The following is a 23,662-nucleotide window of genomic DNA, read 5'->3' on the forward strand; positions in this document are numbered from 1 at the left end:
TCATGAAGCATCTGCCACACTTTTAGTTCTGACAGCAACTCGTCCACCTAATTCAAGTAGTTCTAAAATGCACAGCTTCTACATTGTGGTGCGTTGAATGTGGGGGGGGACCCACATCCAATTCCCAATAGTGTGAGCCCAGCCTTAGCAAAAGTGGACTTGGTAGGTTGGACTTGATGGACTTGTGTCTTTTTTCACCTCCTATGTCTCCCATGTGTTCTATGAGTGGGGCAGAATGTGCCAAATTCCAGTACAAGCTGTAGATGAATTTGGCGCATTCTTCACCACGACTAGAACACTTGGGAGACACTTTGGAGACATCTGACTGTTCCAGTCTCTATGAATTCCAGGCAATGCGTTTCTATATCTGCCAGCCCCGTACTTTGTATAAACGTCATTAAATGATGACCTCCGTGTTCAAGAGGCTCTAATGGTATGAATTGTGGGAAATCAGAGGCTGAGAGTCGGAGGGTTCCTCCTTCCATGGGTTGGAGACACGTTTAGGTGGATCAGGACTATCAGTTCCTGGATCAGGAGGAGAAGAAGGTCGTCTGCTGGGTCCTCCCCGTGGCAGTTTCTTGGTGAGTCCACCAACCCTCCTAGTAGGACCAGAAGATACGGAGAGGGACCTCAGCTGCCTTGTGTCTCCAGAAGAGGAGGGAAGTTGGGACCTTCTATTATCCGGATATAAAACTTGTAGTCAGAGTGATGAGAGGTGATCGGTATAATCGTCTCTCTTCCAGTGTGGAGCTCCGAGATCTCCGGTGAACGAGTCCAGCGGTGATAATAAAAGATGGACGGTTGTAGATCACAATTGGCGCGGTATTCCGGTGTCAGAGCAGAGACGTCCTTAACCTCGGTTCACACCGAAGCATCATTTAGTGCTTTTTGAAGAAACTCGCTACAGTCCATGGAACCTGGTTTCCTATTGGACACGTTCACATCTGTGCGTTTTTTTTTTTTTTTTTTTCAGCCGCTGCGTTTTTGGAAAGAGTCAGAAATGTTTTTTAAATGCAAAATGGTGCGTTTTTTTTGTTCAATGGAGGCCACTTTTCCGCAGTTTGTTTTTTTGATTTTGTCACGTTTCGCCTTTTTTAACCACTTTGCGACCGCCCACCGTACATATAATGCGTCAGGGCGGCCGCTTTGCGCCAGGTCAAGTACCTGGAACGTGATCCGACACTTCCGGGTCTGGGGCGCGCATGGGCACCACCGGCGACCCGCTATGATTAGACACAGCCGGAGCTGATCTGCGGGTACCACAGACTTGATGTCTGCCGGCACCAACCGATCATTTGGCGGGGAGCCGCCGATCTGCCTATATAAAAACAAGGAGGATCGCTGTTCTGTCAGTAGGGAAGGCATGGATTCTGTGTTTCTACAAAGCAAGAACATGGGTCAATCTCTTCCCCTAGTGAAAGCCCCTCCCCCCCACACTGTAGGAAAACACTGGCTAGGCACACAGTTAACCCTTTGATCGCCCCTGATGTTAACCCCCTTCCCAGTCTGTGTCATTAGTACAGTGACAGTGCATATTTTTAGCACTGATCGCAGTACTGTATTAGTGTCACTGCTCTCCATAAAGTGTCACTTAGTGTCCTGACTGTCCGCCGCAATATCGCAGTCCCGCTATAAGTCGCTGATCGCCGCCATTACTAGTAAAAAAAAAAAAAAAAAATCCCGTAGTTTGTAGACACGATAACTTTTGTGCAAACCAATCAATATACGCTTATTGGGATTATTTTTTCACTAGCAGAATACATATTGGCCTAAATCAGTGATGGTGAACCTCGGCAGCCCCAGATGTTTTGGAACTACAGCTCCCATGGTGCTCCACTACACTGCAGAGTGCCTGAGCATCATGGGAAATGTAGTTCTGAAACATCTGGGGTGCCAAGGTTCGCCATCACTGGCCTAAATTGATGAAGAAATTAGATTTTTTTTATTTAATTGGATGTCATGTAGCAGAAAATAAAAAATATTGTTTGTTTTTTTTGTTTTTTTCTAAATTGTCGCTATTTTTTTGTTCATAGCGCAAAAAATAAAAACCGCAGAGGTGATCAAATACCACCAAAAGAAATCTCTATTTGTGGGGAAAAAAGGACATCAACTTTATTGGGGTACAACGTCGCACGACCGCGCACTTGTCAAAGTAATGCAGTGCTGGATCGCAAAAAACATCCTGGTCAGGAAGGGGGGTAAATCTTCTGGAGGGCAAAGGGTTCATCTGCCCAACAACAAATTGACCAAAAAAATAAAAGCATAAAAATGCAAAACACAACAAAAAAATTCACGTAAAAAATGCATTTGTAAAATCCCAAAACGCACCACAAAAAGCACTGCAGAAACGGATCAAAAACAAAATTGCACAGGTGTGAGCCAGGCCTTATGGCCCATACACGCGATCCAAAAATCGGCCGGAAAATACCGCTTTTAACGAGATCGTACGATAATCAGATCGTTAGTACAGAGCTTTCAGGAGCTGATCACGACAATTCATCTAATATTTTTCGATCGGACAAGCAGGAAAATTGTCCTCGTACGATACCAGATCGCACGATTTTCGTTTAGTCAGTACAGTTGTCGTCCGAAAATACAAATACATTACAACACGTGACGTCACTTCCCTTTTTTGTTTTCTGTCGTACGAGAATTTTCGTGACTTTAGTAACCTATTCAATTTCTACTTGCGACTATTAAGCGAAAAAAGTCGTGCGATATTCGGATCGTGTGTACGGGCCATTAGGCTCCGTAGGTGTTTTTGAATCGTGGGCGGAATCGCCGCGATTCTCCCCACAATTTCAAAACGCGCTGTTATAATGTCAAATCGCACATCAGCGTGTTCAGGTGCCCTTCATTTCAACGGCACCTAAAAATGTGGTGCGATTCTGCCATGGATTGTTGTGCGACAAATCACGCAGGAAATCGCACAAACCAAACCGCGCAAACGTGTGTCGCCCAAAAGGAGATTCCGGGACCTTTTTTGGGCGCGGCAGAATCACACTGCATTTTTTTAGGTGCCAATGAAATGAATAGCTCCTGAACACGCGATTTGACATTTTAACAGTGCGTTTAGAAATCGCTGCGATTTCGCCCGCAATTTAAACCACCTGTGTGTGAACGGAGCATGAAGGGATCTGTTGGGAAGGGTGAGGTGCCATGAAGAAATGTGTCTCCAGTGTGGAGTCCACCATCAACTATCTGAAGGAGGTTTCATTTATCACTCTCTAGGTAGAAACTGGTTCAGTATTGTGTGAAATTCAGTTTGAGTTTTTGAACTCTGTAAATACCAGGAGATTGTTCCTCTCCATGGCAATACAGAAACCAGTCCCCTCCTCCACTCCCTTCTCATCCGTGCCGGACCGGCCGGCCTGGACCTTCCTCCCACCAATGGCAACACCGACGTATTCCTCATAGAAGGTAACAGGGAAGGTGATGTATAGAAATCCTCCAAACACAACATCACACAATGTATAGCGATTGGAGCAATGAGGACCTTATTGGCCAAATACCGGAAGAGGAAGTACAAGACACAGCACCATGAGTGGAGGAGAAGACCGGTTCTCAGAAAAGAGGAACCAAGATTATTGTGAGGTTACAGTAATCACTGCAAGACTCCAATGAAGTTCTCCGCTGTACCCCCCAACCCTTCCCAAATCAAGGCACCCCAACACTGCAATACATCTTCCCCACTGATCCCTCCGATGATGTCCCTCCCTCCCCCACACACATCCTGAGTCCCACTATGGCACCCCAACACTGCAATACAACACATGTTCCCCACTGATCCCTCCGATGATGTCCCCCCCACTTCCTGAGCACACTATGGCACCCCAACACTGCAATACAACACATGTTCCCCACTGATACCTCCAATGATGTCCCCCCCTCCCCCACACACATCCTGAGTCCCATTATGGCACCCCAACACTGCAATACAACACATGTTGCCTACTGATCCCTCCAAAGATCACCACCCCACTTCCTGAGTCCCACTATGGCACCCCAACACATGTTCCCCACTGATCCCACCGATGATGTGCCCCCCCCCCCACTTCCCGAGTACCACTATGGCACCCCAACACTGCAATACAACATCTTCCCCACTGATCCCTCCAATGATGCCCCCCCCACACACTTCCTGAGTCCCATTATGGCACCCCAACACTGAAATACAACACGTTCCCCACTGATCCCTCCAAAGATCACCACCCCACTTCCTGAGTCCCACTATGGCACCCCAACACATGTTCCCCACTGATCCCACCGATGATGTGCCCCCCCCCCCCCCCCACTTCCCGAGTACCACTATGGCACCCCAACACTGCAATACAACATCTTCCCCACTGATCCCTCCAATGATGCCCCCCCCACACACTTCCTGAGTCCCATTATGGCACCCCAACACTGAAATACAACACGTTCCCCACTGATCCCTCCAAAGATCACCACCCCACTTCCTGAGTCCCACTATGGCACCCCAACACATGTTCCCCACTGATCCCACCGATGATGTGCCCCCCCCCCCCCCCACTTCCCGAGTACCACTATGGCACCCCAACACTGCAATACAACATCTTCCCCACTGATCCCTCCAATGATGTCCCCCCCCCACTTCCTGAGTCCCAACTATGACACCCCAACACTGCAATACAAAATCTTCCCCATTGATCTCTCCAATGATGCCCCCCACACACACTTCCTGAGGGCACCCCAACGCTGCAATAAAACATCTCCCCCAGTGATGAGGTGGATTGCTCCCTCCCCAGCATTGCAGTAAACACTCAGTGCAGAGCCTTAGAGAGAAAATAATCTGATTTTATTGGTAGTGTTGGTCCTCGGGGGGCGGATGTTGGTCCTCGGGGGGCGGATGTTGGTCCTGGGTGAGTGCAGTGCTCAGGCAGGTGATGTCACCAGGAGCTGATCACACAGGCTCTGCAGTAGTTTTTAACTCGGATCGGTGACAGATCTCTACGTCAAGGGGCGGACTGGCTGTGTGGAACTACGGCTTCAGGTAAATGCCCCGGTGGCAGTGGCTTCCCGGCTCCTAAATGGCCTGCATGGTCCACAGCTGAAAATAATGAGAGAATCTTATCAATGGGATAATAGAGAGCCACCCAATACCGGCACAGGGATGGTGAGAACCCCTCATAATGGGCACAGCGGGTGTACAGACCCGGGAACTCAGCACAGGGATGGTGGGAACTCCTCATAATGGGCACAGAAGGTGTACAGACCCGGGAACTCAGTACAGGGATGGTGAGAACCCCTCATAATGGGCACAGCGGGTGTACAGACCCAGGAACTCAGCACAGGGATGGTGGGAACCCCTCATAATGGGCACAGCGGGTGTACAGACCCGGGAACTCAGCACAGGGATGGTGGGAACCCCTCATAATGGGCACAGCGGGTGTACAGACCCGGGAACTCAGCACAGGGATGGTGGGAACCCCTCATAATGGGCACAGCGGATGTACAGACCCGGGAACTCAGCACAGGGAGGGTGGGAACCCCTCATAATGGGCACAGCGGGTGTACAGACCCGGGAACTCAGCACAGGGATGGTGGGAACCCCTCATAATGGGCACAGCGGGTGTACAGACCCGGGAACTCAGCACAGGGATGGTGAGAACCCCTCATAATGGGCACAGCGGGTGTACAGACCCAGGAACTCAGCACAGGGATGGTGGGAACCCCTCATAATGGGCACAGCGGGTGTACAGACCCGGGAACTCAGCACAGGGATGGTGGGAACCCCTCATAATGGGCACAGCGGGTGTACAGACCCGGGAACTCAGCACAGGGATGGTGGGAACCCCTCATAATGGGCACAGCGGATGTACAGACCCGGGAACTCAGCACAGGGAGGGTGGGAACCCCTCATAATGGGCACAGCGGGTGTACAGACCCGGGAACTCAGCACAGGGATGGTGGGAACCCCTCATAATGGGCACAGCGGGTGTACAGACCCGGGAACTCAGCACAGGGATGGTGGGAACCCCTCATAATGGGCACAGCGGATGTACAGACCTGGGAACTCAGCACAGGGATGGTGGGAACCCCTCATAATGGGCACAGCGGGTGTACAGACCCGGGAACTCAGCACAGGGATGGTGAGAACCCCTCATAATGGGCACAGCGGGTGTACAGACCCAGGAACTCAGCACAGGGATGGTGGGAACCCCTCATAATGGGCACAGCGGGTGTACAGACCCGGGAACTCAGCACAGGGATGGTGGGAACCCCTCATAATGGGCACAGCGGGTGTACAGACCCGGGAACTCAGCACAGGGATGGTTGGAACCCCTCATAATGGGCACAGCGGGTGTACAGACCCAGGAACTCAGCACAGGGATGGTGGGAACCCCTCATAATGGGCACAGCGGGTGTACAGACCCGGGAACTCAGCACAGGGATGGTGGGAACCCCTCATAATGGGCACAGTGGGTGTACAGACCCGGGAACTCAGCACAGGGATGGTGGGAACCCCTCATAATGGGCACAGCGGGTGTACAGACCCGGGAACTCAGCACAGGGATGGTGGGAACCCCTCATAATGGGCACAGCGGGTGTACAGACCCGGGAACTCAGCACAGGGATGGTGGGAACCCCTCATAATGGGCACAGTGGGTGTACAGACCCGGGAACTCAGCACAGGGATGGTGGGAACCCCTCATAATGGGCACAGTGGGTGTACAGAGTAGCATTGTATGTATAGGTCTGATGACAGAATATGAATTCTTGGTACTCCTATGACGTGTGGCCTCTCCTCCGCACTCTCTCGGGATGGATGATGATGGACATTACCTGGCTGGTATTGCGATCCAGGTTCTGGGATAGACGAGGGAAGAGATTGCTGCTGTTTCTTCTGCTCCATCTGCTGTACCACCTGCAGCCGGGGACAGATCAGTAAGCAGATTTATATAGATTTATATAGACAGACAATACAATTCATATCACAAGTGGCGGGAAATAAGAACTGTCCGTCTTGTCTGAAGCCATCAGTCAGTCCTTATGTGGTACAAAATCTGACCATGTGACAGGGCAGCACAAACAGTCCTTACTGAACATTGTATGGAGTGGTTGGTACAGCCATGTGTGATGGGTGGGACACGTTTCACTGATCGATCATCATCCAAGGCCTCAATAGAGGGATGTCCCCCCTATCTGGCCGGGTTAATCAAATCAGTAGGGGGGGGGGCACTATTACCTGCTGCAGCTCCTGTCGTTGGGCTTGGATGTGCTGCTGTTGCTTCTCCAGTTCCTCCTGCTGTCTGTCCAAATCCTCTTTCTTCCGCTTCAAATCATCTTCCGTCTGACTGATGTGCCTCTCAAACTCCAGCAGCTCCTCCTCCGTGTATGGCTGCTCTTCCTGCATCTGCCAGAGAGGAGGACATACCAGTCACCACACTGGTCACCATACCAATCACCATAATGGTCACCATACCAATCACCACACTGGTCACCATACCAATCACCATAATGGTCACCATACCAATCACCACACTGGTCACCATACCAATCACCATAATGGTCATCACACCGATCACCATACCAGTCAACACCATGGCCACCAGACTGATCACACCGATCACCATACCAGTCACCATGGTTACCATACCAATCGACACCATGGCCACCAGACTAGTTACCATATCAATCAACACAATGGTCACCACACTTTTCACCATACCAATCACCATGGTTGCCACATCAAATCAACACACTGATTACCAGACTGGTCCCCACCCCAATCAACATACCAATCACCACACCAGTCACCACACTGGTCACCAGATTGGTCCCCACCCCAATCAACATACCAATCACCATACCAATCACCACACTGGTCACCAGATTGGTCCCCACCCCAATCAACATACCAATCACCATACCAGTCACCACACTGGTCACCAGATTGGTCCCCACCCCAATCAACATACCAATCACCATACCAATCACCACGCCAATCAACATACCAATGATTATCAATGTCACCACACCAGACTCATCCCTACCCCAATCACCAGACTGGTCACATCTATAGAATATACTCTGTACACAGGAACAGTCCAGGACAATGCGCCCAAATATTTTTTTCATTCTTTTGGTTTTTCTTCAAAACAGCAGAAACAGGTTTTTCTACAAGCCAGGACAAGGACCTGAAATCTGTTCTTATATTGTCACTGGAGGGGGGAACAGAGAGGGTTACAGGACCATTGGGGGGTTGGGATTGGAGGTTGGGTTGATAGCGTTAGTTGGACATCACTTGGAGAGGATTCAGAATTCATTGGTAGGAACATTCAACCCCCATTGATCTGCATCAAGAAGGTTGCAGGGCTTATGCCGCGTACACACGGTCTGACTTTTCCTCTACAAAATCTGACAGCCTGTCCGACAGACTTTCAACAGACTTTTGGCGGACTTGCGGTAGACTTTCTAATGAACGGACTTGCCTACATACGATCACACAAAAGTCCGACGGATTCGTACGTGATGACGTACACCGGACTAAAATAAGGAAGTTGATAGCCAGTAGCCAATAGCTGCCCTAGCGTGGGTTTTTGCCCGCCGAACTAGCATACAGACAAGCGGATTTCTGGGTCCGGCGTAGTTACGACGTAAAGATTTGAAGTAAGTTCCAAATCTAAAGTCCGTCAGATTTGCGGCTGGAAAAGTCCGCTGAAAGTCCGGGGAAGCCCACACACGATCGGATTGTCAGCCAGCTTTAGTCCGTCGGGGTCCGTCGGACTTTTGTAGACGAAAAGTCCGACCGTGTGTAAGCGGCATTAGACTTGCATGGGAAGCAAAGAAATAAAAGCCCATCGACACCCGGACTTTATTTTATATCTGATTAATAGAGATGACTAGAACAGAGATACGTGACAAAGGTGTCCCTAAATAAAGGGGGTTATTGGGGAGATCTTCCAATGTGTGACCTTGAGAAGAAGAGAGGACACTCAGAACCACAGAGTATACTGAGCGTGCAAAACAGGAGACCTCCACCTCCCCCCCGACCAGGACGGGGGGCAGATATAGCTCAAACTTCTCATTAGTCAGCTGGGAGTCACAGTTGAGCCAGTGGACAGAAATAGAAGTCCTATCAGATGTCATCCTGTCCCGTCACCCAGCGCTAGCAACAAGAATAAGTCTGTCAGCTGCAATAATATGACGAGTCCAGGCCGTGCAGATACCGCCCCCCCCCCCTCCAGACTGGGAACAATGAACAATAAAGTTATGTTTTGGTGTAACTTTGTCTCTAACAATTTGACTCCCCCCTCATAACCTATATGATAGCATGCCCAGCAGCTAGTCACTGCCCCCCTAACAACGCTAGAAGATGGGGTCCCTAGGAGCCAGTCACTGCTACCCCTAACAACTCTAGAAGATGGGGTCCCTAGGAGCCAGTCACTGCCCCCCCTAACAACGCTAGAAGATGGGGTCCCTAGGAGCCAGTCACTGCTACCCCTAACAACTCTAGAAGATGGGGTCCCTAGGAGCCAGTCACTGCCCCCCCTAACAACGCTAGAAGATGGGGTCCCTAGGAGCCAGTCACTGCCCCCCCTAACAACTCTAGAAGATGGGGTCCCTAGGAGCCAGTCACTGCCCCCCCTAACAACTCTAGAAGATGGGGTCCCTAGGAGCCAGTCACTGCCCCCCCTAACAACTCTAGAAGATGGGGTCCCTAGGAGCCAGCCACTGCCCCCCCCTAACAACTCTAGAAGATGGGGTCCCTAAGAGCCAGTCACTGCCCCCCCCCCCCCCCCAACAACTCCAGAAGATGGGGTCCCTAGGAGCCAGTCACTGCCCCCCCTAACAACTCTAGAAGATGGAGTCCCTAAGAGCCAGTCACTGCCCCCCCCCCCCCCCCCCAACTCCAGAAGATGGGGTCCCTAAGAGCGAGTCACTGCCCCCCCTAACAACTCTAGAAGATGGGGTCCCTAAGAGCCAGTCACTGCCCCCCCTAACAACTCTAGAAGATGGAGTCCCTAGGAGCCAGTCACTGCCCCCCCTAACAACTCGAGAAGATGGAGTCCCTAGGAGCCAGCCACTGCCCCCCCCTAACAACTCTAGAAGATGGGGTCCCTAAGAGCCAGTCACTGCCCCCCCCCCCCCCCCCCCCCAACAACTCCAGAAGATGGGGTCCCTAGGAGCCAGTCACTGCCCCCCCTAACAACTCTAGAAGATGGAGTCCCTAAGAGCCAGTCACTGCCCCCCCCCCCCCCCCCAACTCCAGAAGATGGGGTCCCTAAGAGCGAGTCACTGCCCCCCCTAACAACTCTAGAAGATGGGGTCCCTAAGAGCCAGTCCCTGCCCCCCCTAACAACTCTAGAAGATGGGGTCCCTAAGAGCCAGTCACTGCCCCCCCTAACAACTCTAGAAGATGGGGTCCCTATGAGCCAGTCACTGCCCCCCCTAACAACTCTAGAAGATGGGGTCCCTAGGAGCCAGTCACTGCCCCCCCTAACAACTCTAGAAGATGGGGTCCCTAGGAGCCAGTCACTGCCCCCCCCTAACAACTCTAGAAGATGGGGTCCCTAGGAGCCAGTCACTGCCCCCCCTAACAACTCTAGAAGATGGGGTCCCTAGGGGGGGCAGTGACTGGCTCTTAGGGACCCCATCTTCTAGAGTTGTTAGGGGGGGCAGTGACTGGCTCTTAACAACTCTAGAAGATGGGGTCCCTAGGAGCCAGTCACTGGCTCCACTAACAACTCTGTGTAAATGACACTGGTAGGGAAGGGGTTAAACACTAGGAGGCGATCAAAGAGGTAAGTGTGTCCTAGGGAGTGATTCTAACGGGGGATGGGCTACCACTGACATGACAGAGATCACTGCTCCCGAAGACAGAGAGAAGTAGATCTGTCATGTCACAAGGTAGAACGGGGGAAATGCCTTGTTTACATCTCGCCGTTCTGCGCCTCCGTGACACGTAGAGGAAACCACGAGGGTTTTATATATTATAAGGGACATAATAGTTTGCTAAGCTACAGAGATGTAAAACATTCTAAATATATGTATCATTATAAATGGTTAATTGAATAAGTAAAGGAAACGTCATTTGAACCCCTATTGGTGGAAAACGATGGAAATCGCCCGTCTCATCCTGTGTATTTAAGATCCTGTACAAGCCAAAAATAAAGGAACAATGTGTAATCAATCTGTGTTGTGTCACGTTTGTAACGATGTTCCCTGCACAGATTTGGGTGTGAATAATGGAGAGATGCCGGAAATAAAGGTAATTAGATGATAATAATAAGGAATAGTCAGGACTAGAAGTTATAGGTAAAAAGGAGCATCCCAACAATCACTGCCCCCCACAACCTATATGACGGGGCTCCTAGCAGCCTATCACTGCCCCCCACAACCTATATGACGGGGCTCCTAGCAGCCTATCACTGCCCCCAACAACCTATATGACGGGGCTCCTAGCAGCCTATCACTGCCCCCCACAACCTATATGACGGGGTCTCTAGCAGGCCTCCCCCACTTCCTCCTGGGTGACTTGTCTAGCAGTGTATGGTTCTGCAGATTTATGCCACCTCCTTTAGTTAGAGATCAGGGCTCTGTGGGGGTCGTACCATCTCTGCTAAAGATCGTGGCTCTGTGGGGATCGTACCATCTCTTCTAAAGATCAGGGCTCTGTGGGGGCCGTACCATCTCTTCTAAAGATGGGGGCTCTGTGGGGGCCGTACCATCTCTTCTAAAGATGGGGGCTCTGTGGGGGCCGTACCATCTCTTCAAAAGATGGGGGCTCTGTGGGGGCCGTACCATCTCTTCAAAAGATGGGGGGGTCGTACCATCTCTTCCAAAGTTCAGGGCTCTGTGGGGGGGATCGTACCATCTCCTTCAAAGATCGGGGCTCTGTGGGGGTCGTAACCATCTTTTCCAAAGATCGGGGCTCTGTGGGGGTCATACCATCTCTTTGAAAGATCTGGGCTCTGTGAGGGGGGGGGGGGTCATTGGTGCCAATCACATGCCTCCCTAATGGTTTGGCATGATTAATAAATATCCGCTGGATTTCTCAGCATGGAGGAGGACACCAATGATCCTGACTAAATCCCCAACTCTTGCAGAAATGCAGCCCCAAACCTGCAAGGAACCTCCCCCATGCTTCACAGTTGGCTGCAGACACAGTTTGGCAAACTGCCTACTATTCTGGTCAAATATTTCAAATTTTGACTCATCAGTCCAGAGAACCTGACACCAGTTTTAAGGACCCCAGTTTTCATGCACAGCCCAATCATGCTGGAGGTATGGATTTTTAGGCCCAAGTCTTCTACGAAGACCTCTAATGCCGCGTACACGTGAGCAGACTTTGACGGACTGAACTCCAAAGGATGTTCCGATGGAGTTCCAACGAAATGGACTTGCCTACACACGATCACACTAAAGTCCGACTGATTCGAACGGGATGACGTGCGACCGGAATAGAATAAGGAAGTTCATAGCCAGTAGCCAATAGCTGCCCTAGCGTCGTTTTTCGTACGTCGGACTAGCATACAGACAAACTGATTTTTCGATAGGACTCGAATCTGTCGGAAAGATTTGAAACATGTTCTATTTCAAAAGTCCGGCAGATTTTTCGACAGAAAAGGTCAGATTTGTTCCGTCGGACCTTTGCTGTCGAAAAGTCCAGTCGTGTGTACACGGCCTAAGAAGACTTCTCCAGACTTCTCCAGACTGTAGATTGCTGTACCTGGAGCCAGGTGGTTTATGCAAAGTCTGAGCTAATAGTGTCACTAGACGTCTTCTACTTGCTAAAGAAGTCAGCATGGTGTGTCTTTGATCCTTTCCACGAAGGTTCCTTGGTTAAACGCTGTGATTTCAGCTTCTGCAGAAGATCTTGGACAGCACAGGTTAAATTACCGGTCTTTGTGGACATTTCAGCCTGTGAAGGACCCTGTTGATGCAGTAAGACCCCCCATGTGGTTTTGCTCAGTTTTGCCATTGTGTAAGATGTTCTACATTGAACTGTCTTCAGTGACCTTTAACCTGTTAGCAGAATTTGGCTTCTCCTCACCCAGTCCCATTCCTCCTAAATCTCGGATCCAGTTTGACTCAGTGATCGTATTTTACCCTCCATGTTATCTGGTTGATGATCCGGTTTGGTATAATTGTAAACTGAACAACGGACCAAATGCCTGAAAAATACTGCACTGTGCGGCTGTGTACCGGGGAAAGCCGACACCGTCTACAAGGCAAAGGATGGACATCAAATATCAATCCAATTTATTTTTTACGTTTTTTGTAGGTCGTGATTAGACAAGTTCAAACTAGTAGTTGAAGGAATTTGAAGCATCTGCACTTCTTAGCTTTTTTTTTTCTACAAGTGACACAAAACATTTGCATTCTACTGTTTGTATTTAAAAATCCTTCAATATATTTATCACCATATCTGTGTCCTTGTACTATCTTAATCTGTAACAGGAGCTGTGCACTCCATGCCAAGCAATAAAAAGGAGCTGGAGAAGCTCAAAGGACACTTAGAGGAGAGAAGGGGAGAGGGGAGAAGGAGAGGAGAGGAGAGAGAGGAGAGGGAGAAGGAGAGGAGAGGAGAGAGGAGAAGGAGAGGAGAGGGGAGAAGGAGAGGAGAGGGGAGAAGGGAGAGGGGAGAGGGGAGAGGGGAGAGGGGAGAGGGGAGAGGGGAGAGGAGAGGAGAGGAGGAGAGAGGAGAGGAGAGGAGAGACAGAGAAGGAGAGGAGAGGAGGGAAGGAGAGGAGAGGAGAGGAGGGGAGGGGGGAGAAGGAGAGGAGCGGGGAGGGGAGGAGAGACGGAGAAGGAGAGGAGGGGAGAGGAGGGGAGGGGGGAGAAGGAGAGGAGCGGGGAGGGGAGGAGAGACGGAGAAGGAGAGGAGGGGAGAGGAGAGACGGAGAAGGAGAAGAGAGACGGAGAAGGAGAGCAGAGGAGAAAAGGGGAGAGGAGAGAAGGGAGAGGAGGGAAGGAGAGGAGAGAAGAGAGGAGAGGAGAGGAGAGGAGAGGAGAGACGGAGAAGGAGAGGAGGGGAGAGGAGAGACAGAGAAGGAGAGGAGGGGAGAGGAGAGACGGAGAAGGAGAAGAGAGACGGAGAAGGAGAGGAGAGAAGGGGAGAGGAGGGAAGGAGAGGAGAGAAGGAGAGGAGAGGAGAGGAGAGGAGAGGAGAGAAGGAGAGGAGAGGAGAGAAGGAGAGGAGAGGAGAGAAGGAGAGGAGCGGGGAAAGGAGAGGGGAGAGGAGGGGAGAGAGGAGGCTTCACAACAACAATCTGGTCCCATCCACATTCCTCTGACATTCCCTGCAGACATTTTTCCACTATGCTGCTTATGATATGGAGAGCCGATACAGAATCCGGCACAGCCGGTTATTCCACCGATGTTATGGCCTCTCCGAGGTGGTGGTGTTCATAAAGTCACACCAGACACAGAGGAAAGGGAGTGAGCCGGAGCTTTGTGGTCATGTGATAATATATATATTATAAATAAATATTTTATGTAATTGTGTCTCGTGAAACATTTTATATATTTTCTATACATGTGATCAGATAGAAAAGCTTTGGGCTGGTTTCACACGGGCTTCACTTGTAGAGGAGCTCCTTGAGAAATCATTGGCAGAGCTTTCAGCAAGTTTTGTTTTATAAACAGAAACGAAGAAAAAGGGTTTTTTCCCCAAAAAATGATCGGTCTTTTTTCATTTGTTTAGCAATAAATAAAAAAAATAAATCAATGATGATTAAATACCATTAAAAGAAAGCTCTATCGGTCTCAAAAAAAAAAAAAAAAAAGAAGACACAAATGTCATATGGGTACAGTATTACACAATTGTCATGACATCGAGGACAGAAGTGCAGACAGGGGGAGGGTTTGGGTTGGGGAGATATGTGGACATGACGGGGGGGGGGGGGGGGGGACCAGGTGTGCACACACGGGGAGGGGGAGGGTTGGGGAGATATGTGGACATGACGGGGGGGGGGGGGGGGGGGGGGGACCAGGTGTGCACACACGGGGAGGGGAGATGTGTGGCCATTGGGGGGGTTGGGAGGACAGATGTGCACACATGGGGAGGGTTTGGGTTGGGGACAGATGTGCACACACGGGGAGGGGGAGGGTTTGGGTTGGGGGGTGGGGACAGATGTGCACACACGGGGAGGGGGAGGGTTTGGGGAAACGTGTGATGATCAGACCTCCAGCGTGAACGGAATCTGTGAATGAATGGAGGACACCAGAGTCAGGAAGGTGCTGCCATCTACTGACCACTACCCGCCATTACACTTCATTCATTGAAGGATCTTCTTGTAGTATAAATTTCTTTTGAGAATAATAATAGTAATTATAAAGGATTTATATCGCACCAACAGTTTGCACATCACTTATTTTAGGAGATTATATTTTTATACATATTATGTGGAGGTTTGGTTTGGGGTAATGTGTGGTCATGGGGGGGGTACAGATGGGGGCAGACACAGGGAGGGGAGGGTTTGGTTTGGGGAGATGTGTGGACATGAGGGGGGGGGCGGAGGTGTGGACATGGGGTAGGGAGGGTAACAGATGTGCGGACACAGGGCGGGACAGAGAGGGGACGTGCGGACACAGGGCGGGGCAGAGAGGGGGATATGTGAACACAGGGCGGGACAGAGAGGGGACGTGCGGACACAGGGCGGGGCAGAGAGGGGGATATGTGAACACAGGGCGGGGCAGAGAGAGGACGTGCGGACACAGGGCGGGGCAGAGAGGGGACGTGCGGACACAGGGCGGGGCAGAGAGGGGACGTGCGGACACAGGGCGGGGCAGAGAGGGGACGTGCGGACACAGGGCGGGGCAGAGAGGGGACGTGCGGACACAGGGCGGGGCAGAGAGGGGATGTGCGGACACAGGGCGGGGCAGAGAGGGGACGTGCGGACACAGGGCGGGGCAGAGAGGGGACGTGCGGACACAGGGCGGGGCAGAGAGGGGACGTGCGGACACAGGGCGGGGCAGAGAGGGGACGTGCGGACACAGGGCGGGGCAGAGAGGGGACGTGCGGACACAGGGCGGGGCAGAGAGGGGATGTGCGGACACAGGGCGGGGCAGAGAGGAGATGTGTGAACACAGGGCGGGGCAGAGAGGGGACGTGCGGACACAGGGCGGGGCAGAGAGGGGACGTGCGGACACAGGGCGGGGCAGAGAGGGGACGTGTGGACACAGGGCGGGGCAGAGAGGGGATGTGCGGACACAGGGTGGGGCAGAGAGGGGACGTGCGGACACAGGGCGGGGCAGAGAGGGGACGTGCGGACACAGGGCGGGGCAGAGAGGGGACGTGCGGACACAGGGTGGGGCAGAGAGGGGACGTGCGGACACAGGGCGGGGCAGAGAGGGGACGTGCGGACACAGGGCGGGGCAGAGAGGGGACGTGCGGACACAGGGCGGGGCAGAGAGGGGACGTGCGGACACAGGGCGGGGCAGAGAGGGGACGTGCGGACACAGGGCGGGGCAGAGAGGGGACGTGCGGACACAGGGCGGGGCAGAGAGGGGACGTGCGGACACAGGGCGGGGCAGAGAGAGGACGTGCAGACACAGGGCGGGGCAGAGAGAGGACGTGCAGACACAGGGCGGGGCAGAGAGGTGATATGCGGACACAGGGCGGGGCAGAGAGGGGATGTGAGGACACAGGGCGGGGCGGTGTACAGACACCAGTGTCACGTCTCTATTTATTGCTCCCGTTTTATTACCTCCCATCCGTCCGGCTCCAGGAATTCCTTCTTCTGTGTTGCTGCCAAGAATTCCTGCAGATCGAGCAGCCGATCTTTATTCACATCCACCTGGAGAAGACACCAGACACGACTATCACAGGGATCCGCACACTGCACTCATCTCCCATAACAACCAATCACATTCAACCAATCAGACAGAAGGAAAAATCTGCTGGTTACTAAGACAACTTAAACAGTTCAGATACATTGATGAGCCGATGTGTCTCAGGGTGAGGTGGACTTTGCACTGATCACCAAGAGGCCCCTATGGTAGCCCTCTACCTACCTACCTGCGCCCCTCTACCTACCTACCTGCGCCCCTCTACCTACCTACCTGCGCTTTATTTATTAGCAGAGACCCCGGGGAATAAGATTTCAGTCGTATTTTTTTTTTTTTTTTTTACATCACATGGTATTTGCGCAGCAATTTTTTACACTTTCAAGAAGAAGAAGGACACAATATTTACCCCAAATATTTTTGTATAATGTGAAAGATGACGTCACGCCACATAGATACCTAACATGTCACACCTGAAAATTGCGCACACTCGTGGAATGGCGCCAAACTTTGGTACTTACAAATCTCCATAGAAGACGCTTTAAATGTTTTTCCAGTTTAGAGTTAGAGGAGATCTAGCACTGGAATTATCGCTCTCGCTGTGACCTTTGCGGCGATTCCTCACATGTGTGGTTGGAATGCGTCCGCTTCTAAAACATTCTCGCACAGGTGAGACCAGAGACGCACCGGAGGTCGGCAGGGGACGTTATGAGGGTTTTTAAGATTGCCTATGTGGATGATGCCTGCAGCTGCACCCGTCATCCCGATATCTCCACTTCAAGTCCAGGACGTCATAGGAGGTCATCCCGGGGGAAGTAATTAATGAAAACGCAGGTTTGGACCCTTTCATAATGAACACATTCTGAACTGCAACTGCATAGAACTCCCAAAATCCGGGTAATCCTGGGGGGGGCGCAGTGCACGTCTCTGCCGTGCAATTAAAATAAATAAATGCTGTGTGTTGTATTTTACGCACCACAAATGCAGGGAACGCACTTCACCCGCCCCACCCCCATTTAATTCAAGTCCAAAAATGTATTTAAAAAAAAAAAAAAGAATGCACTGCAAAAGCAATTCTAAACGCAACGCATTCAAGATCGCGTCAAGCACACTTCAAACGCATGTAAACATGCAGTCAAAAACACGCAGCTCTCTGCATTTTCTGGTGTGAATGGGCCCTTAATGTGCAGCATGATGTGCCGGGACACTCCGCCCTGAAATAAAGGAGTCTTTAAAAACAAATTAAAAAAAATAAAAAAACTTACTTGCCACCCAACCTTTCCATGGCCTGGGTGTGAAGAACCCAAATCATGTTAGGTGGCACTACCCCCCCCTCCCCCCATATAATAGACAGTCAGGTCCATAAATATTGGGACATTGACACAATTCTAATCTTTTTGGCTCTATACACCACCATAATGGATTTCAAATGAAACGAACAAGATGTGCTTTAACTGCAGACTCTCAGCTTTAATTTGAGGGTATTTACATCCAAATCAGGTGAACGGTGTAGGAATTACAACAGTTTGTATATGTGCCTTCCACTTTTTAAGGGACCAAAAGTAATGGGACAATTGGCTGCTCAGCTGTTCCATGGACAGGTGTGTGTTATTCCCTCATTATCCCATTTACAAGGAGCAGATAAAAGGTCCAGAGTTCATTTCAAGTGTGCTATTTGCATTTGGAATCTGTTGCTGTCAACTCTCAATATGAGATCTGAAGAGCTGTCACTATCAGTGAAGCAAGCCATCATTAGGCTGAAAAAACAAAACAAACCCATCAGAGAGATAGCAGAAACATTAGGTGTGGCCAAATCAACTGTTTGGAACATCCTTAAAAAGAAAGAACGCACCGGTGAGCTCAGCAACACCAAAAGACCCGGAAGACCACGGAAAACAACTGTGGTGGATGACCGAAGAATTCTTTCCCTGATGAAGAAAACACCCTTCACAACAGTTGGCCAGATGAAGAACGCTCTCCAGGAGGTAGTTGTATGTGTGTCAAAGTCAACAATCAAGAGAAGACTTCACCAGAGTGAATACAGAGGGTTCACCACAAGATGTAAACCATTGGTGAGCCTCAAAAACAGGAAGGCCAGATTAGAGTTTGCCAAACAACATCTAAAAAAGCCTTCACAGTTCTGGAACAACATCCTATGGACAGATGAGACCAAGATCAACTTGTACCAGAGTGATGGGAGGAGAAGAGTATGGAGAAGGAAAGGAACTGCTCATGATCCAAAGCATACCACCTCATCAGTGAAGCATGGTGGTGGTAGTGTCATGGCGTGGGCATGTATGGCTGCCAATGCAATTGGTTCTCTTGTATTTATTGATGATGTGACTGCTGACAAAAGCAGCAGGATGAATTCTGAAGTGTTTCGGACAATATTATCTGCTCATATTCAACAAAATGCTTCAGAACTCATTGGACGGAGCTTCACAGTGCAGATGGACAATGACCCGAAACATACTGCGAAAGCAACCAAAGAGTTTTTTAAAGGGAAAGAAGTGGAATGTTATGCAATGGCCAAGTCAATCACCTGACCTGAATCCGATTGAGCATGCATTTCACTTGCTGAAGACAAAACTGAAGGGAAAATGCCCCAAGAACAAGCAGGAACTGAAGACAATTGCAGTAGAGGCCTGGCAGAGCATCACCAGGGATGAAACCCAACGTCTGGTGATGTCTATGTGTTCCAGACTTCAGGATGTAATTGACTGCAAAGTATTTGCAACCAAGTATTAAAAAGTGAAAGTTTGATGGATGATTGTTAATCTGTCCCATTACTTTTGGTCCCTTAAAAAGTGGGAGGCACATATACAAACTGTTGTAATTCCTACACCGTTCACCTGATTTGGATGTAAATACCCTCAAATTAAAGCTGAAAGTCTGCAGATAAAGAACATCTTGTTCATTTCATTTCATTTCAAATCCATTGTGGTGGTGTATAGAGCCAAAAAGATTAGAATTGTGTCCATGTCCCAATATTTATGGACCTGACTGTACCTCTCCCCATCTGCTTACATACCTGAACCCAGAGGACCGTCCTGCAACTGCTTCCAATAACCCCCCCTATGGGGGATGGAAGATGCAACCCACCAGATGAGAACAAGGAGGCAGCCAGAGGCTTGGAGATTGAAGCAGGTAGGTAGGCAGGTGGAGCCGGGGGGGGGGGGGGGGCTTTATTGGGGGGATTTTAGTTTGGGGGAGGGTAGGCAGGGTCACTATAAGTTTTCCATTATAGCAGTCAGAGAAGATTCCACAACTTCCCCATAATATTCCCTGATGGACGTCACCTCGTTCATCACATGTTCTCTCATCTTCAGCCGCTCCTCCTCCATCTCCACCATGTCATCTTCCTCATTCTTCGAGTCGTACGCCTTCTCCAGCTGTAATACAGAAGACAGAGCATTGCACCCTATGGACGGTTCTCTTCCCTCTCCGAGAGGTGCATGCTGGGTAATGAGAATGGCCACTTACCTCCTTGGTGAAGAGAGCCTCCAGTTCCTGCTCATCTAAGAAGTTGTCTCCATTAGTATCTGGAACAAGACGCACATTATTACCCCGCATCACCGAGTCACACCCCCCATGTGATATAACCCCCCCATGTGATATAATCCCCCCAATGTGATATAACCCCCCCATGTGATATAACTCCTCCATGTGATATAACCCCCCCCCCCCCCCGTGATATAACCCCCCCATGTGATATAACCCCGCCCCCTGTGATATAACCATGTGATATAATCCCCCCTCATGTGATATAACCCCCCCTCATGTGATATAACCCCCCCATGTGATATAACCCCGCCCCCTGTGATATAACCATGTGATATAACCCCCCCTCATGTGATATAACCCCCCCTCATGTGATATAACCCCCCCATGTGATATAACCCCGCCCCCTGTGATATAACCATGTGATATAACCCCCCCTCATGTGATATAACCCCCCCCTCATGTGATATAACCCCCCCTCATGTGATATAATCCCCCCTCATGTGATATAACCCCATGTGATATAACCCCCCCCCATAACAGATCACTGAACACTGCTGGGTGGGTGGTGTGGGCGGAGCCTCCATACGACTGACGGAGTCATACACAACTACAGGCCAATGAAGCGATCAGACATGGCGGCACAGACGCCATACACAATCATAGAACCCGCCATCCTTGTATCCGCTTCCTCCTTCCCCACGCCTGATGCCTCAATATATGGAAGGTGAAGGAGAGGCGGAACGTTTACAACCCCCAAACACAACGTCTGATAATTGTTCATCACCAACTCTCTCCTAAACCAACTCCCATGGGCTTCCAGGAGGTCCATCCATGGTTGTATCCCAAGGGCTTCCACTGCCAGGAGGACTCACAGCAACCCCCCCCCCAAACACCCAACCCCCCAAAACCTGACCGAGCCCAGGACCCATCCCCCACTCACCGTGCAGCATAAAGAAAGTCTTTGGGTCAAAGTCACTGGGGTCCAAACCATCGGTTTCCTGCCAGACCTCCTTCAGCTGGTCCTGACTGCCCTGGAGGAGAGATAGAGAGCAGAGGAAGGTTTATACTGGAGAGAGGAGGAGGAGGAGGAGGAGGAGGAGGAGGAGGAGGAGGAGATGGTTTATACTGGAGGGAGGAGGAGGGGGTGATGGTTTATACTGGAGGGAGGAGGAGGGGGTGGTGATGGTTTATACTGGAGGGAGGAGGAGGAGGGGGTGGTGATGGTTTATACTGGAGGGAGGAGGAGGGGGCGGTGATGGTTTATACTGGAGGGAGGAGGAGGGGGTGGTGATGGTTTATACTGGAGGGAGGAGGAGGAGGGGGTGGTGATGGTTTATACTGGAGGGAGGAGGAGGGGGTGGTGATGGTTTATACTGGAGGGAGGAGGAGGGGTCGGTGATGGTTTATACTGGAGGGAGGAGGGGGTGGTGATGGTTTATACTGGAGGGAGGAGGAGGAGGGGGTGGTGATGGTTTATACTGGAGGGAGGAGGAGGAGGTGGTGATGGTTTATACTGGAGGGAGGAGGAGGAGGTGGTGATGGTTTATACTGGAGGGAGGAGGAGGGGTGGTGATGGTTTATACTGGAGGGAGGAGGAGGGGTCGGTGATGGTTTATACTGGAGGGAGGAGGGGGTGGTGATGGTTTATAATGGAGGGAGGAGGGGTCGGTGATGGTTTATACTGGAGGGAGGAGGAGGAGGGGGTGATGGTTTATACTGGAGGGAGGAGGAGGAGGGGGTGGTGATGGTTTATACTGGAGGGAGGAGGAGGAGGAGGTGGTGATGGTTTATACTGGAGGGAGGAGGAGGGGGTGGTGATGGTTTATACTGGAGGGAGGAGGAGGTGGTGATGGTTTATACTGGAGGGAGGAGGAGGGGGTGGTGATGGTTTATACTGGAGGGAGGAGGAGGAGGGGGTGGTGATGGTTTATACTGGAGGGAGGAGGAGGGGGCGGTGATGGTTTATACTGGAGGGAGGAGGGGGTGGTGATGGTTTATACTGGAGGGAGGAGGAGGAGGGGGTGGTGATGGTTTATACTGGAGGGAGGAGGAGGAGGGGGTGGTGATGGTTTATACTGGAGGGAGGAGGAGGAGGAGGTGGTGATGGTTTATACTGGAGGGAGGAGGAGGGGGCGGTGATGGTTTATACTGGAGGGAGGAGGGGGTGGTGATGGTTTATACTGGAGGGAGGAGGGGTCGGTGATGGTTTATACTGGAGGGAGGAGGAGGAGGAGGTGGTGATGGTTTATACTGGAGGGAGGAGGGGGCGGTGATGGTTTATACTGGAGGGAGGAGGGGGTGGTGATGGTTTATACTGGAGGGAGGAGGGGGTGGTGATGGTTTATACTGGAGGGAGGAGGGGTCGGTGATGGTTTATACTGGAGGGAGGAGGGGTCGGTGATGGTTTATACTGGAGGGAGGAGGAGGAGGAGGTGGTGATGGTTTATACTGGAGGGAGGAGGGGGCGGTGATGGTTTATACTGGAGGAGCGGAGCGGTTCCTGTCCACTCACCGGATGGTTAATCTTTGGGTGGTCTTTATGCTTCTTCTTCATCTCTTCGTATTTGGCCTCCTCCGCCTTCCTCTGCTCCTCATTCAGGGTTTTCAGGTGTTCTCGTCGTTCATGTTCCTTCATCATTTCATATCGCTTATACTCATCATGCCGCTTTTTATCGAAGTTCTCCAGGTCTTTTGTTGCCTAAAATACAGAGCACATCATCAGCCAACAGCTTTCTAGAGAAGACATTACAATAGTTTTGGGTCAGTTTTATTATTTTTTAACAATCTGTGTTTTACAAGTAAATATTTCATACAGGACAAAGGATTCCTCTTAGCACTATGGGATAGAAAAGAGGGCGCAGATCTCTTTCAACAGGCTGGCTCTCATTGACACTTTGGATAGATTTGTACATGAGAGGGCTCATAGCTACAAAGTGTTATATCACAATATCTGAAATCCAGATCTTGTTTTAAAGTGTTTGTAAAGGTGTTTCCCCTTAAGAAGGAAGAAGGTATTGTTTAGAGCAGTGTTTCCCAACTCCAGTCCTCAAGGCGCCCCAACAGGTCATGTTTTCAGGATTTCCCTCAGATGAAATGGCTGTGGTAATTACTAAGGCAGTGAAAGTGATCAAATCACCTGTGCAAAATAATGGAGAGCCTGAAAACATGACCTGTTGGGGCACCTTGAGGACTGGAGTTGAGAAACCCTGGTTTAGGAGCAGTCCTGACCCTCCTCTGAGGTCTCCACCGGTGCTCTTCACTCCTCTTCTTCCATTCCCCCCATAGTAAGCCCCTTCTACTTTCCATGGAGACCATTAAACCACATCGTATGGACACACAAAGCCACAACTCCCCCATGACCTTCACACTCCACGATCACCTTCACACTCCACGATCACCT

At 50.8% G+C, this 23,662-nt stretch overlaps 1 protein-coding gene across 2 annotated transcripts in view; it reads right to left on the bottom strand.

Moving 5' to 3' along the window:
* The window catches only part of NUCB2 (nucleobindin 2), a 202,963-nt gene that overhangs the window by 151,675 nt on the left and 27,626 nt on the right, over window positions 1-23,662 (bottom strand). Inside the window, exons 5-12 of one of the 2 annotated variants that reach the window (XM_073603954.1) lie at window positions 22,775-22,960; window positions 21,203-21,293; window positions 20,242-20,300; window positions 20,058-20,150; window positions 16,680-16,769; window positions 7,211-7,378; window positions 6,808-6,889; window positions 4,798-5,071 (exon numbers count right to left, since the gene is read on the bottom strand). In XM_073603954.1, the coding sequence (XP_073460055.1) occupies window positions 4,977-5,071; window positions 6,808-6,889; window positions 7,211-7,378; window positions 16,680-16,769; window positions 20,058-20,150; window positions 20,242-20,300; window positions 21,203-21,293; window positions 22,775-22,960 (864 nt within the window). In that variant the 3' untranslated portion in view covers window positions 4,798-4,976. Of the gene's footprint in view, window positions 1-4,797; window positions 5,072-6,807; window positions 6,890-7,210; window positions 7,379-16,679; window positions 16,770-20,057; window positions 20,151-20,241; window positions 20,301-21,202; window positions 21,294-22,774; window positions 22,961-23,662 lie in introns of those variants that run through there. The other variant, XM_073603953.1, reaches the window with a different exon arrangement.

Source organism: Aquarana catesbeiana, linkage group LG11 (assembly GCF_042186555.1).
Source record: "Aquarana catesbeiana isolate 2022-GZ linkage group LG11, ASM4218655v1, whole genome shotgun sequence".
Taxonomy (NCBI): domain Eukaryota; kingdom Metazoa; phylum Chordata; class Amphibia; order Anura; family Ranidae; genus Aquarana; species Aquarana catesbeiana.